At 37.8% G+C, this 16,885-nt stretch overlaps 1 protein-coding gene across 2 annotated transcripts in view; it reads right to left on the reverse strand.

Annotated features, from left to right (window-relative positions):
• The window catches only part of SYT1 (synaptotagmin 1), a 440,827-nt gene that overhangs the window by 125,937 nt on the left and 298,005 nt on the right, over window positions 1–16,885 (reverse strand). For both annotated transcript variants that reach the window (XM_037042822.1, XM_037042821.1), the window contains exons 5-6: window positions 15,027–15,194; window positions 11,477–11,644 (exon numbers count right to left, since the gene is read on the reverse strand). In XM_037042822.1, the coding sequence (XP_036898717.1) occupies window positions 11,477–11,644; window positions 15,027–15,194 (336 nt within the window). The remainder of the gene's footprint in view (window positions 1–11,476; window positions 11,645–15,026; window positions 15,195–16,885) is intronic.

Here is a 16,885-nt window from a genome sequence, read left to right on the forward strand (position 1 = left end):
TCTGCTACCCACAAGCAAATTGGGCCCTTCTGGTGCTGATCCCTGGGAGGGTGGTTTTGTGCACATCCTAGCACCCTGTGGATCTCTCCAACGAACTCTCCTGAGAGATTAGGAATTTCTCCTGCCACTGCAACCCCCATAGGTTTTTACAGCTAGAGGTTTTGAGGCTTTCTTTTCCCACGTTGGAACCCGGGGTTATGTGGTCTATCTTACTCCCCTGATTTGTCCACCCACAAATGTGGAACTGCCAGTCATGGCCTCGTCTGCCTGGTCCACCAGCTGCCACCTTGCCCCAAGTCCTTACCATCCCAGTTGCCCATCTCCACCCATCTGGATGAATGTTTCTTCTTTAACTCCTTTGTTGTCAGACTGCCATGCAGTTTAATTTTAAACTGCAAATCCAGAACTGGAAGTTCTGGATTTTTGTTTTTAAATTTGTTGTCCTTCTTTTGGTTGTACAAGGAGGCAAAATGTATCCACCTATACCTCCCTCTTGTCTGGAAGTCTCTTTTTCTTGTAAGAAGTAGAGTTTTGGAAGAGAAGTCTAGGAGGATGGCCCTTGCCATATTTCAAACTGTAGTACTTTAAAGGGGAATCATCCATTTTTGGCAGATTTAGTGTTTTTTAAAAATTATTTTAGTAATGACAAAAATTGAACAATTCTGCAGAACTCAGTATCTTATGTTCCCTGTAGGGTGCTAATAAAGAGCTTCTACTGTTTTTGTGAGTCATAGGTGCTTAGAAAACTCTAAGCATGCAAAGATATTTTATTTTGCAAAGAAATTTCTCTCATGTTTAAGTATACCTAATTAAACATTGTCTGGAGTATATTTAAATGTTTTATGGATCTTTGGTGTGTTTGGTATAATTACACAGGTGGATGTCCTACTCCATGTTCATCATCATACCTGATACAAGGAAAGGTGGTGAGAGAGATAGAAACAATTATTTCCTCCATCCAGGAGCTTGCAATATAATTAATGGAACAAATCAGAGGATGGTGAATGCAGAGAATTGGAAACAGAAACATGTGAATCCTATTTAAGATACTTCTTAGATATATCTATGTCATAGAAAGACAGACCTAAAAAGCTTGGGAGCAGCAGAGAGACTTGGAAATAGGGAGAGGTATCAAATCAAGGCAGGGTGTTGCAGCCCTCCCTTCTCACAGTGTGGTGGAGACCTTGGAGTTGCAAGAATTGGGAGTAAGGGAAAAAAACGTGGGGTGTGTGCACAGTGTGTGCAAGGCCCTGTAACCTGTTTTTCAGGACTCTACAGTGATGGCTGTGTCTTTGGAGTCAGACCAAAGTCTGAGTGTTAGCCGTCCCATTTGCCACGTGGCCTCGTGTTAGTTGTCTTCCCAGAGTGGTGGTGTGCGGAGTAAATGAGCTTCCACACTAGCACAGTGCCTGGCTCATGCAGATACTTAATCGATACGGCTTAACACAAGGTTAAAGGCAAGTTTCTGCTCTACCTGATTTTTCCAGTTAATATTATTTTGGAAATTATCTACCAAAAAGAAACAAAAGTGGCATCTTTTTCCTAAAAGTAGTCAATCTTACTGTGACACTCAGGTTCCATAATCTTTGCCATTTTTAAACTTGGCCTTAATATAAACAAAGTGTCAGTATGATAGTGCTTGGAAGGTCAATGACCTCAAAAAGAAGCAAACATTTCCCCTCAGATTCTAAGATAAACATATCTGTCGATTTTACATCAGGCAAGCATTTCAAAGGCTGTCTGCTCTCCCTCTTCATGACCTGGGCTATCTAAAAATATATTCTAAAATAAAAACAAAAACTTCAGGCTCTTGACCTATTTTAATATTCTAACCTCACTCTATTTTTATTTTCTGACACTGAGATACGATTAAGAACAAACTATTCCTGACATTGTGCTGGTTCCTGGAAAGGCACTCCCCCGACCCTCCTCTTTAAACACTAGCAGAAAGCGATGATTCCGGGCAGGGACCTTCAGAAGGTAGATTTATTCATGTGGAAATAACATCTCAAACCGAGAACAGTTGGTTAACTTGGGTGAACAACAACCCCTCACCACATTCCAGAGCACCGTGCCGCTTAGAGAATGAGAAGACCTGAAATATTGAAACATTTTTTCTCTTCTGATGCAATTGTCTGTGGGCGCTTCCGTTTGTTTCCCTCAGAAATGCTCATCTCTAACATTCTGGATTTATCTGAAGTCCACAAATTGTTCTTGCATGTAAACTAATTATTTTCCACATGAAAAGAAAAACACGGATTAGAAGTACCTTCAGATAGCCTGTAGAAAGCAGAAGTCCTTCTGGGGTGAAATCCATCACCTTTCCGGACATTGCCCTCTAAGCATTTGTAAGGTGGAAGTGGACGGTTTGCCCAAGGCTGGGTTTGCTATGCTCAGGGTTTCCTACTGCCCAGTGCTCGCTGCATTTTCCAGGCCAAAAGTCCGCCAGCTCCCGGAGCCCACCGGACACCCCAGTGAGCACCCAGCTGTACATCCTTGGCTCACAATCTCTCTGTGGTCCATCTCAGGGAGAAAATATTTGCATGCTGTTAGCAACTTGGGGGGACATTTAATGTGAAGCAAAAAAGTAAGCTGAACGGTTTATTTGTTCCCTAGGTCTCATTCTAAAGGAATAAAGAGGAGAGTAAGGAAACAAGGTTAGCAGGAGACAGCAATGCGAGAGGTTGTTTTGGGCGAAGTACATTGACAGAGGATTCCTGTCAGCTTTCCCAAAAGCTTAGGTGCTATTCCATTTTGCCTTCGGGCACTTGAAATCTGGAAAGGTTGGACAGTAGTGAGTGAAAGCCATATGCCACGCCCATCACTGGCCCTACAGTGAGAGGAAAAACACTCCTGAAACTATTAAGTGGTATTGGAGACAGTGTGTTTCCCCCTAAACCCCCAGCCCTGCCCACAAAAGAGGATTTCATTTGCCATCAGACAAACCTATGTTTCAAATATAACATTTTACATTGTAAAACTGTGCTACTATTAATAACTATTTCCCACATGTGAATCCTAATCTTCTATTTTATACATTTTACAGTGCTAATTTCACAGATAATCAATATATGCCTTGAATAAATGAAGGAAATTTATGTTCTGTTTAATGAAGTTTTTTTTTTTAATGGAAAGCAAAATCACTCTGCCTTCATTAAATCCCTCAGTACTCATGAGTGAACAACATGGTTGTGTTAATGAGTATTTTTGAATTTTAGGGCTTTGTATCCTGGGCAGAAATTTATCCTGAGTGATATGAAATATTATTATGAATAAATAAAAATGCTACAAGTAGCACTGCTTTTTTTGCTATGTTGCATGTATTTGCTGTATGTTATATTTGAAAGGGAAAATATATATGTAGAGGTTAACCAGTTGTAGATTGTCAAAGAAAACTGACCAAATGTTAAGATTCCCACCCCAATCAAAAAAGAAAAGCCAAAAACTAAGAAAAACTAGTTTGACTCAGTGTTTTCTTTTTCTTTTTTAGTTTTTCCCCCTTTATTCCCCTCCACCCTGCTCACCCCCTTCCACCTGAATTCCCCCCTTTAGTTCATATCCATGGGTCATACATGTAAGTTCTTTGGCTTCTACATTTCCTATACCATTCTTAATCTCTCCCTGTCTCTTTTCTACATATAATTTATGCTAGTTATTCTCTGTACCTTTTCCACCTCCTACCCCCTCCCACTCTCCTGCTGATAACCCTCCATGTGATCTCCATTTCTATGATTCTGTTCCTGTTCTAGTTGTTTGTTTAGTTCATTTTTGTTTGTTTTAGGTTCGGTTGTTAATAACTGTTGTTGTTTTACTGTTCATATTTTTGATCTTTTTTCTTAAATAAGTCCCTTTTATATTTCATATAATAAGGGCTTGGTGATGATGAACTCCTTTAACTTGACCTTATTTAGGAAGCACTTTATTTGCCCTTCCATTCTAAATGAAAGCTTTGCTGGATATAGTAATCTTGGATGTAGGTCCTTGCTTTTCATGACTTGGAATACTTCTTTCCAGCCCTTTCTTGCCTGTAAGGTCTCTTTTTAAAAAATCAGCTGACAGTCTGATGGGAACTCCTTTGTAGGTGACTGTCCCCTTATCTCTTGCTGCTTCTAGGATTCACTCCTTCATTTTAATCTTGGGTAATGTAATTATGATGTGCCTTGGTGTGTTCCTCCCTGGGTCCACCTTCTTTGGGCCTCTCTGAGCTTCCTGGACTTCCTGGAAGTATATTTCCTTTGCCAGATTGGAGAAGTTCTCCATTATTTTTTGGAATAAGTTTTCAATTTCTTGCTTTTCTTCCTCTTCTCCTTCTGGCACCCCTATGATTTGAATGTTCAAAGGTTTAAAGGTGTCCTGGAGGTTCCTAAGCCTCTCCTCATTATTTTTGAGTTCTTGTTTCTTCATTGTGTTTTGGTTAAATGTTTCTTTCTGCCTTCTGGTCCACACCCTTGATCTGAGTTATGGTTTCCTTCCAATCACTGTTGGTTCCCTGTATATTTTCCTTTATTTCATTTAGCATAGCCTTCATTTTTTCCTTTAATTTGTGACTAAATTCAACCAATTCTGTGAGCATCCTGATTACCACTGTTTTGAACTGTGCATCTAATAGGTTGGCTATCTCTTCATTGCTTAATTGTATTTTTTTTTCTGGAGCTTTGATTTGTTCTTTCATTTGGGCTATTTTTGGCCTCGGTGTGCCCTTAGTCTTTTTTCTTTTCTTTTCTTTTTTCTTTTCTTTTCTCTCCTTCCTTCCTTCCTTCCTTCCTACCTTCCTTCCTTCCTTCCTTCACTGAAAGACTGAGAAACACTGCTTTTCAAGAAGATGTTATGATGAAATAGACTGTGGGCTTCAGACTTGTATTTGAATTTCAGCTCTGGCATTGGTTGTATAAACTTGGACAAATTACTTAGACTTTCCTGAACCTCAGGTCTATTTCCCCTCATTCTGTAAAGCAAATTTAACTATTACGATTTTAAAGAATATCATGAAAGTTACTTTTGTTTGGTACTCAGTGGACTCTCAGTAAATGGTGGCTCTTATTTGTGTCTATAGCTCAGGTAGAAAAGCTAAGGGAAACTTTAATGAAAATGAGATTAGCAAGGAAACAGGGCTGGAAACACAGGCCTTTGGGTGGTCACAGTTGTGAAGGGAAAGGTATTGCAGCAGGTTAAGGTATAACAACAGGGAACGATGGAATGTTCATCAAAGGGCATTTTGACAATGCCCAAGATCTCTCCTCTCACTTAATTCTTCAAATTAGATTCTAAATTTATATTACTTTTGGGGGAATTCACAATAAAAATAATAGAATATTAAGTTTTCATTTAGAAACTAATTGAAGTAAGAATTTGGTTTAATCCATTTGTGCCCGAAAAGTCTTTTTAACTAGAAAGGCAATCAAATTACAGTCCTACACCCTTGCAGAGGTGTCTAACCTTCTGGTGTCTCTGGGCTGCACGAGAAGAAGAAGAGTCGTCTCGGGCTACACGTTAAATACACAAACAGTAACAAAAACTGATGGACGAAAACAGGTTTTAAATAAATTTACAATTTTTTGTTGCACTGCATTCATAGCCGTGCTGGACCACATGCAGCCTGTGGCAGGTGGGTTGGACACCTGTAGACAGGTATTTTAAGGATAATTTAAAATATTCCTTGTTCCTGTGATGTTCTTAGCAACCACATCATGAAGGAGACAGTACTTATTATGCATAACAATAGTTATAACTGATGATTAGAATTCCAACCACTCAGAATCAAGTAAATTATAATTATAGCCAAAGACATATCAAAAAAATCAAATGCAACTTCTGTAAGAGTTGAAAATCATTATGTTCCCGTTCCACAAAACGGTCATATAAATCCTAAGTATGCAAAAATATGTCATGGTCTTAATATATCTTAAAACAATTTAATATTATTATATCTTATCTACTATATTATAAATCTGGCCACCTATGATAAACTTAGATTTTGTTCAGATTATCTGAAATGTCCTTGTAATTGATTTCTCTGTATTTCCCTCTGGGTACATTTCCATGATGTAAGCAGAGACTTACATCATAGCTTTAACTAAATCTTAACTTTAAATAAAAGTTAAATTAAGCTAAGTCCCAAGTTTCCTGTGCATCACAGAAATAGGATGGAAGAGGGGTTACAGAGAGGAGATACTGAGTAACCCTTTATAATTTAAAAAAAAAGAAAGAAAAACTATCATCATATTCATGACAACAAAAACAATAAGAATGATTTTGCTAAGCAGCTATACTGCTTCTCTTTTTAAAGAAACAGACCCCAAAACCAAAAAGATACCAAACCATTTTCATTATTTGATGCTAAGATATTCTTATTCATGGGCTTTTGGAATACTTGAGACTTCATTTGTACAACAACACAATTACTATTATTAACATGAATTTTAAAAAGTATGTTTTGCAACATCTCTCCCAGGGTAACAATCACCTCTCCCCATTCATTCTAATGTATTTTTGCCTGCTCTGTGCTTGCCTCTGTGATCAAGCTTGGTGTCTCTGTGAGAAGCAATAGACACAGGTCCCTGCGGGATGTGGCCTTCCTGGAACGTTGCGGATTGAAATCAGCATCTTTGTTGCATTTCCCTAATATGATAGATTGTGAATGACAAGGAAGGTTCTCACTTGTAGCCATGTTTAATGTTCCAACAGTTAACCTTTTGTAAGAATTTCCATTCAGGGTATTGATTTGTTGTATGCTCGTTCTTGGAGGGTGAGAGCTACCATTGACTGCTGAGTGTACTTAGAAATGGCATCAGTTCTTTCATGATTTTTGGACAAAGTAATGCTATGAGAAATAATCAGTTTAACTTATTTCAAAGAAGCATCAAGTAATTGGCCATTGGAAGCTAAAAGACTTTTGCCATTTGATTGAATATGTATTCTCCAAATGTTTTTCTGTGATGCAAGTGTTTTTCTAATTAGGCTTAAAAATGTGAAAATTTCTTACAAAATTGATTTTCTATTAAGGCACTATAGTAGCTTCTCGTCCCTTCTGCTTGGATACTAATTAAATATGTCCCAACTGGTTTTAATTTCAGCAATCAATTTTTTCCCATTTGCACTGGATTATAGAATCTCATTTAAAAATCAGTCTTTAATGAATTCTACTCAAAGCAGAAGTGATAGACATTCTCTCAAGGAGACAAAACAGTACTGGTCAAGTTAGGAGATAGACTTGCTAAGAAAATTTTTTTAAAAGGGACTCAAGTTGTATTCTGGTGGTGTCTGTTCCTTATGCTGTTTTTTTTTTGAAATAGGAAGTAGTACTGAAAAACACAGGGATAAAAAATAGGAACAAAATGCCAAGATAGGAACAAAATACTAAAATTAAAAATACTAAAAAGAGAACAAAATACTAAAGTAAAAGTAATAATACAAGAAGTAGTATTGGAAGGCGGGAATAAAAATAGGGACAAAACACTAAATGCTTTGAAGAGGTACTTGACACTGGGGTACAGGACACAGACAGTTCACAAAAAAAGAAAATGGAGTCATGGCTATTGATTGTAACATTTGAAGTAATGAAGTAAACATATTAAATGAATGAATTATATGAGAAGTCTGAAGGTTGGTTTCAGGTTCAACTTGTGGGTGGCACAATGGAAGAACTCTATATACTGATTATAAAGAATGGTTTCTGAGGCCCTAAACTGAGAAGGACAATATTAAGAAAACAATTTTATATGTAACTATCTCTCAGCTACCTGTAAGGTCAAATTCCACATTTGTCTGTTGAGAGGTGGGGAGGTAGAAGCAGAGAAAGTGGTCAGTCAAGCAGCATAAAAATGGCAGGTGAGCCCAAGCCAGTGAGGTGGCTTTGATTAGTTGTGCACAGGAAGGTGATTGAGTCAGAATGAAAACCTCAGCAGAAATGTTTCCACCAGGGCTGGAATCTGACAGCAGGAGCTGTGTGCTTGTTAGTACTCTTCCTGGCATAGCTTATCTCTTCAATACCCTGTTTTACATGTATGCTTAGTCACTTTCAGAAAAGGCTCCCTCCCATCTTTTTCTAAATTGCATGCACATTTAAGTGATAATTAAAATGATACACAGTTCTTTCACCTACATAATTGCTTCATCATCTTATGACTTTCATATTTTTCAGCTTTCTGGCAACAGAACCCTAACCCATTCTCTTACAATGACAGGGTTGGAGCTCAGTGCATTGGATTTAACCAGTTTGAATCCAAGTTTCTACCTGAGTAGACTACCTTAGTGGTTCAGTTTCTAGATTCCAAGACTATATCTTGAATTATTGACATTAAAAATAAAATTTAGCACTGTTAGATAGAAGAAAACTAAAGTTATGAACAGAATTATACATGTAAAATGAAAAATAATTTCTTTAAAATCATGAGAACTGAAGTCAATCTAAGACTTTATTCACACAACTATGATTTTCTGCAGTTAATGGTAGTATGGAAAGATAGAGCACATTTCAGTGAGCATAAGTATTCTTTTGCTATAAAATGTAATTGGAACCCTCACTGGTGTGACTCCATTGTTTGGAGCATCGACCCATAAACTGGGAGGTTGTGGGTTTGAGTCCCAGTCAGGGCACAGGCCTGGGTTGTGGGTTTTGTCCCTTGTTGGGATGAGTATGAGAGGCAACTGATCAATATTTCTCTCTCACATTGGTGATTCTCTTCCTCTCTCTCTCCCTTCCCCTCTCTCTAGAATCAATAGGCATGCTCTCAGGTAAGGAGCTTCCCCACCTGCAAATCCTACTTCATTTATTATGAAAGTTTATACCTGGCCCTAGTCATCCAAAGATACTTTGTAACTTAGACAGCTAAGTCATGAAGTTTTCTCAATCATGATAAAAGGAAATAATCACTCAGCTGAAAACCAAAAATTACTATTCCCAAGTAGATAGCAAAGAGGAAAAATCCCAGCATTTAAACATGTGATTATAGAATTATTTCCCATTAAAAACTTGGACATTCAATAAGCACAAAGGTGATAAGAAAAAGAACAGAGAAGTAGATGCAAATATATAAAGGGAAAATGGGAGAATGAATAGGGAGATGAGAAAACAGAAAGAGGACAGTAAGATCGGTTAAGAAGAAAGAGAAAGAGAGCTCTTGCTTACTGAGCACTCATTGCATACTAGAACATAATACTCTAGTCCACCTAATCTGTAAAATAAGGGGTAGATAATTTTAGGTCACTTTATAGATTAAAAAAATGGAATTTTAGAGGGCTGAACTGACTTATCCAATGTCTCTGAGCTAGTAAATGATTGAAAGCTGGGAGTGTTTATTTTTGGTTTTAAAATTTTATTATTTTTAATACTTACCTGAGGATGTTTTTTCATTGCTTTTAGAGAGAGGGGAAGAGAGAGGGACAGAGGGAGAGAGAGAGACAGACATTGATTGGTTGCCTTTCCTTATACGCCCCTACTGAGGATTGAACCCACAACCTGGGTATGTACCCTGACTGGGAATCAAACCCACAATGCTTTGGTCTATGGGATAATGCTCCAACCAAATGACCCACACTGGCCAGGGCAGGAGTGTTCATTTTTAAAGACAGAACTTTTTCCAGAAATCAGCCTAGCTGGTAAAAAGGAAGGCACAGATTGGAGTGAGGGAGGAAAATGAACCATGTTAAATTCCACGAAACAGAAGCAGTGTTGACCCTTTCTACTTTTTTGGTGATTCTTTTGGCAATCAGCCTAAACTTCTGGGTTCTGGAATCCAACCAAACCTGTCAGCTTAGTGTCAAGCCTCAAACTCTGCCCTTATTCAAAGAATTTTTGAAAGAGGAAAACTGTTTGACGGCATACATCTTCTTCACTCAGGAACCTGGTGGGTGTGATGTTGGAATTCCAGGCCACTTGGTAGTTACTAGGTGGAGGTCAGTAGTATGGGCCATGCAGGCTGGTTGTGTGGGCAGTGGGAAGTGCGAGAAGGTCATATTCTGACATCCAAAGAAGACAACCAAAAACCAGTCAGTTAATAAATATCAATTAGTTAATACATATTTGTTGAGGTTCCACTTTACATGAACTCCTTCTGCCCCTCCTCTTCCCTTCCCTCCCCCTCCTTGACAAGCTGCTAGGAATTTACAGAGCCAAACATTTCAGTAAAATATAAATGCTCAATGAAACAGCTTACTGCTTTGTTAAACAATTAGAAACATTATGATTGAACGATTGCATGTTTTTCTTTTCATACAGATGCTTGATTTAAAGTTGATATTAGTTCACTCATAGGGAAGAACTGCATATCAAAATCATAAAATTTAAAAACTCCATATTATCCTTGGGTTGTTCTAGAAAGTCCACAGTAGGCTAAATCTATCTCAATATCCCAGAATCTGATTTTGGCTAACTTGTTTGGTTAAATTATATATATTTCCCTCACAAAAAGGAAGGAGAGCTTAACTCCAATAATTTTGATTCCTTTTATACAACCAAGTAACTTTAGAGCACTAATAAAATTCAGTTTCAGTATAGCAATCACAAGTATGTTCTAAAAGCTCATGTCATTATACTGGCCACAGAAAACCTTAGGCTGAGATGATTCCCAGGTAATGGGCCCGGCTATGTCTCGGAAGGCTTGGGCCACTCCCTCACCTCCCTGCTGGCCCCGAAGGGACCACATCTACGGAACCCTAGGAATCTTACAAGGTTGCAAAAGGCATTGCTTTAAGAGTTCAGAGAAGCTAAGAGTTGTTTGCTTTTCTAGTATTGGCCTATTGAGACATTCTCCCAGAAAAACGCTAGTGCCAGGCAGGCATAGCATAATCAAATAGAATTAATTATTACGCAGTTTCAATGCACTAAGGATATTGAACTTCCCTGTTTAAATCACAGAAAAATCCTGGGTTAAATTATTCAAACTGGAAGAAAACAATGTGAAGACTACTATAAAAATGTGAGTCATTTAAAAAATGGATTTAATATCAACCCTTGTGAGCTGTATTTGATGTTTCACACACCATGCTCTGATATCTTCAGGAGAAACAGTGAACTGTGTGCAGTACAGAAATAACCAAGGCAAAGGTGCCATTTTATTTCTATTTAATAACAGCATAATCTATGTGGAAATACAGAATGATTGTGGCAAAATACAAATAATAGGATGATATTTGACTGTGTTTAGAGAATAATTTAGGTAATAATTTACTGTGAATGGCATTTGGTAAGCTTTTAGGTATACGTGTGTGTGTGTGTGTGTGTGTGTGTGTGTCTGTGTCTCTTCAGGGAGCTGTCCATAGACCTTGTACACAAGCTTTTCTCTTTTCTCTCAAATCACACCCAGAAGACCTGGATGCTTTTTAATGAGGTTATGCAGTCTCTTGATCCTGTTTGGCCAGCTGTCAGCAGCTGGGTACCCACATCACTCTTTGGGAAGAGCATCTCTCAGTAGGCCGTTATGTGAGTAGAACTGATGAGTACACTGTGACACATTAGAAGGGCTATTGTTTATCTTACCTCTTCCTTCTCAGCACTCTGCAGATCGCGCCACTCCTCAGTTACGTGACCGAAATCCACTGTGTTCATGGGGACTTTAAATTCCCCGATGATGTCATGCTTGGAGAAGCGATCAAAATCATACACAGCCATCACCAGGGTTTTGCCTCCCAATTCCGAGTACGGCACCTAATGAAAAGAGATGAAAAGAGATGAAGATAAAAGTGTGGTCACAAAAATGCTTAGAACGTGTTAATTGTTTACAGTATTTAATTTTAATATTTGTGTTGGGTAAACAGACCAGAGACATAATTATGCTTTTGATATTTCCTCAAATTGGGTCATTTGACTAACTGCTTTTGGCTTCAATTACTTGGGAGAAAATGGGGACTTCCCTTAGTAATTTATCACTTGATCCCAAGGTTCTGGAAGCTGTTAGCATTATTCGTAATGGATCCTACTATTAGATATGCTATAAACACTCCAAGAGTCATACCAGAATAAACTAAGCCAATTGGTTTGACATAACAAAACAAAATAAGTTGTTCTTGCAGACTATGTCATTGTTGCTGTTCGTTCCATTGTCAGGCTGTGGCTTCTTACTCAGGGGTAGATGACTTTCAAGCCTCTTGGATGCCACATTTTAATGCAGCAGTAAGGTATTAAAAGCTATTCTAGCAGTCTGAAAGGGTTTAAATTAAATTCACAGGATGCCTCACCTACTCCCTAAAATAATTTACTGATTGACAAGAGATGACTAGAAAATTGATGTTTTGAATGTCAGGGACACATTATAATATAGATCTTGAAGTTCCTTCTTAGGTGTAACACTCTTCAGGATGAGCGGTGGCAAAAGGCCGAGAACTGACGAATTCTCCAGCTGTGCAAATGTGTCTGGGACAGATGCTATGGGTTGAAAGGTTTATTGTTGACATTTTTAATATTCAGAGAAAGCTGTGAATTCCAAGTGAGTTACACTTCAGTAACTAGATAGAAATGCCTAAATAAGAAATTGTTTAGACTTGTATTAAAGGTTTGATGAATTTTCATACACTTTCTGTTATTGTATGAAATTGTATTGTATGAAATTTCTGTAAATTGTTCTCTTATGCTCGAGCAAACATTTCACAATTAACTCTATATATTAAGAAGGAAAGGAGAAAGAAGATTATTTGATCATCTATGTATAAGACATTTTAGTTTTTCCAAAGATTTTTTATTTTTTGTCATTCATTATCTATTTGGAATCTGATTAAAATACTACAGTTAAGAAGACCTCCTCGTGATGCTTTTTCCATTTTGGAAGGGAAAAAACCCTTTCAAAGAGTTGAATTTCAAAGGAAGAAATAAGAAATTTTAGAGTAGGGATAAACTCTTGAAAATTTCATCTGATTTGTGAAATCTATTTAGATTTTCTCTTGTGATTATACTGAGGTGGCAGCAGTCAAAAGCCTGGGCTTAGGTTCCAAGGGGGGTTGGGCCTGGGTTTCCCCACTTTTCAGCTGAAGGGACTGAGGCTGAGTCCCCTCAGCCCCTCAGCTTTTTCACCTACCAGATAGTGATAATAGCAGTGCCTAAATCACAGGGTTAGGGTTAGGGCTGAATGAATGTGTAATATATTTAGGACACCCCTGGCACACAGTAGGCACCTACTATTTATTGCTTGGATGATGAGTTAGCTACTTCAGGGGGCAGTTTGGGGGAAAAGAAGCAGCATTTAGTTTGGGGCATGCGGAGTTCCTGTCGAGTGGATATGAACTCACGTTTTAACGCCTATCCTCCTCAAACTCTGTTCTTCTATGTCTGTATCGTGTCACCTACTGGCATTTCAAGATGCATCATCTATGATGCCTAATGGATAAATACCAATTCTTTAGACACAGTGGTGTGTTTCTTGAGTGTATCCAAATACATTGTACTTTGGGTAGATCTTGATTTGGTCAACCTTCTTGAAATAAAGTGAAACCTGATAAAATTTTATAGGCAATTTAAAAAGTTCAATAACTATACTTCTTGCCATTAGAGAAATTACTAATAAAATTATTAGCAATATACATATATATTTAAAGAAATAGCATATAGGTCACTCAAAACAACAACAGAGCCCCCTCCAATATTATTTCAAATAATGTAAGAATGTGCTTACTAAATTGGGGTTAGAAATAACTAACCTAAATTAAGATTCATACATCAAATAAAATGATTGTAAATATAATTTGCAATATTTTTTGCTTTATTTTCATTTTATGTTCTGTGGTACATTGACCATAGTGATTCACTCTTCATAAGTTAAGTATTTCCAGAATGTTTTTACCACTACTGTACATTAACTATCCTCAGTATAGAAAACTAGATTTTTAATAGGACTATTTATATTAGGGACTTCTGTCTTAAAAACTCAAAAGTTATAAGACACTGCTCTTCTATAAAATGGGGGACAAAGTTCTAAGCAATGACTCATGGCCTCAGTCTCATCCATTTCTTTCACACCAGAACGTTGGCTAACCTGAGGCACGTGCTTTCTCTAAGGCTGGCTGACCAGCAGGTGATTCTGAGTCAGCCTACTGGCATGGTCACATCTCATTTTTCAGAAATGTATTATTGTAAGTAAAGCATTAAAAAATTTTCACATATTCTCAGTGGTTTGAGCATGGGCCTGCGAACCAGAAGATCGCGGTTTGATTCCCAGTCAGGGCACATGCCTGGGTTGCAGGCCAGTTCCCAGCAGGGGCCAGTTCCCAGCAGGGGATGCACCAAAAGCAACCATACATTAATATTTCTCTCCTTCCCTTCCCTTTTAAAGATAAATAAATTAAAAAATTAAATTTTTTACATATTAATATACCATGAAAGAACTATTTTTATGCATGACTTGTAGACAAGACCTATAGAACTTGGGTATGCCCCTCTTCCCAGGCCTGAAGGGCACATTTTCCTGCCGAGTTAGTATATAGCCAGAATGCCTCCGTCATTGTTTGCCAACTGAGGGGTCTCAACGAGCTGAAGAACACCAGGGAAGAGCCTGGAGTAGAGGAAAAATGCTGGAAATGCATAAAAACAGTATGTTTCCCTTCTGTGTAGTGAGAGGTTATGAAGGGTTTCAGAGGGCGCAGCTATCCCCTGTGCACACAAAGGTTGGCAATGGGAATGACATGGCTCTGTACCGTGTGAACAATGGGCATGGCTTACCTCATTCTGGACTGCAACAGAAGCTTTTAAACTTAAAAAAAAAAGTAATTTACTATCTCTTTGATTTTATAGAGGGAAAAATACTCAAGCCTGTTGGCACACATTTAAAGCCAACCTCATTTTTCAGATGTGAATATGACATCTTAGTAAAATTCCAGTCTGTATTCTGTTCTGAAATGGCTGAGCCCAATCCTAACTTTGGCTAAACCTAAATGCAATTTAAAATCCTCCCTGGACAGAAAATAAGAATTTTAAATATTCTGACTTGTATCATTTTGATCTCTGAACAAGCGGTCATGTGGTGTCTGTGTATGAGTCAGGATGGGCTCAGTCTTTCATCAGAAACAATGGAGGAAAAATTATTAGTAAGCATAAAAAATACCTTGAAAGTGAATTGCTCATTGAAGACAGGATTGAGGGTCTTTCGGTGGACTTTTGTCTCAAATTTCTTCTTCTTATCAGGCAGCAGGAACACTTTCACATAGGGATCGGATGTGCCCCCCATGTCCAGGGCGGGCAGCTCAGCTGCCTGGATGATCCCCACCAGCAGCTGAAATAAACAACAGAATACAGCAAACACAAACATTGGTGCACACTTTGGAAAAGACTTATTTGTTCACATTGCTGTACATTGTGATTTCTCCCTCTTCCTCTTTGCTTTGAATAAACACTATTTTTCTCTTGTGAATCTGAACACAGAAGGCAAATGAAGTGAGCTATATAGACTTCAGAAACCCAATTATGACAGATGCAGGCTCTAGGAAGCCTGATTTTAAGCACACGAGAGGCTTTCAAAAGGTTGCTGATTGCAGTTAACTATAGAATTCATATTTGCAAAAGAGTTGCAATCAAATAACTTTCCAGTTGCTGAAAGCCCTTGTGCATTATTTTCCTTGCTAGGGCATGATTTGTAAGTGGAAATAAATTGTTGAACAATCACAAGTGTATAATTATAAACTAGAAAATTTTTATTCCGAACCAAAGCCTCAGACCAACTAAATAGAAATTCTTAGAAATTAGGTACCACTTTGAAATAATAATATCTTCAAGTTTTTACCATATTTGCCTTTTACTTGTGTGCTGACTACTTTTGCTTTAAATGACAGTGAAATGATCATTATATATTAAATTCTGCATTTAAATTTAAGATATAGAGTCAAGGAAGTATAATTTCAGCCTCATGTAAAGGAAGGAAATATTAGAGAGATGGTTTTTGCTGTTAAGCGTGACGAAGTTTCTGTTGTTTTTTCCCCTCACACAGCAGAAAGATAGGCATTTTCAAGTCTCTTTTCTGAGTGACCTACTGCTCTGTCTTGTTGTGAACAAGAGCATGGGCTGGCATTTTTAATTATCTTTGTAAAGAAACAAAAGCTGTGAGTGGACTATCCTAGAGGCTCTGCCGCCGGACCATTGTGTCCACAGGCTGCCCTAGATCCATATGNATATCTTCAAGTTTTTACCATATTTGCCTTTTACTTGTGTGCTGACTACTTTTGCTTTAAATGACAGTGAAATGATCATTATATATTAAATTCTGCATTTAAATTTAAGATATAGAGTCAAGGAAGTATAATTTCAGCCTCATGTAAAGGAAGGAAATATTAGAGAGATGGTTTTTGCTGTTAAGCGTGACGAAGTTTCTGTTGTTTTTTCCCCTCACACAGCAGAAAGATAGGCATTTTCAAGTCTCTTTTCTGAGTGACCTACTGCTCTGTCTTGTTGTGAACAAGAGCATGGGCTGGCATTTTTAATTATCTTTGTAAAGAAACAAAAGCTGTGAGTGGACTATCCTAGAGGCTCTGCCATTGTGTCCACAGGCTGCTCTAGATCCATATGAGAAACAAAAGTAGACTCCCTTATTGTTGCTTGAGGTATACACTACTCAGTAAATGCAGTCACATCATAGCTTTTTACACCAGATCCTGAAAGCTTGGGTTTGAGACGTCTTAGCCAACATAGTAGAAAAGCAATTCACTGTACCCTCCAAAAAAAAAAAAAAAAAAGGTCACAGCTGTTTTCTGCCAGTGACTCACCGTGTTTGTGAGTACAGTTTGGTTAGCTGACTCAGTTTTTAAGCTGGATTAATACCCTGCATGATTATGTTTTCATTTTAAAGTTTCAATATCTGCATGATGTCATCATACAACAAAAGCAATGAAAATGCTGGATTGTAGGCATACAAAACACAGAGATGATCAAAGAATAGCTAAAATAGGCATTAGATAATAAAGACATATTTAA

Source organism: Sturnira hondurensis, unplaced genomic scaffold, assembly GCF_014824575.4.
Source record: "Sturnira hondurensis isolate 20B ecotype Veracruz unplaced genomic scaffold, ASM1482457v3 Scaffold0003801, whole genome shotgun sequence".
In the NCBI taxonomy this organism is placed as follows: domain Eukaryota; kingdom Metazoa; phylum Chordata; class Mammalia; order Chiroptera; family Phyllostomidae; genus Sturnira; species Sturnira hondurensis.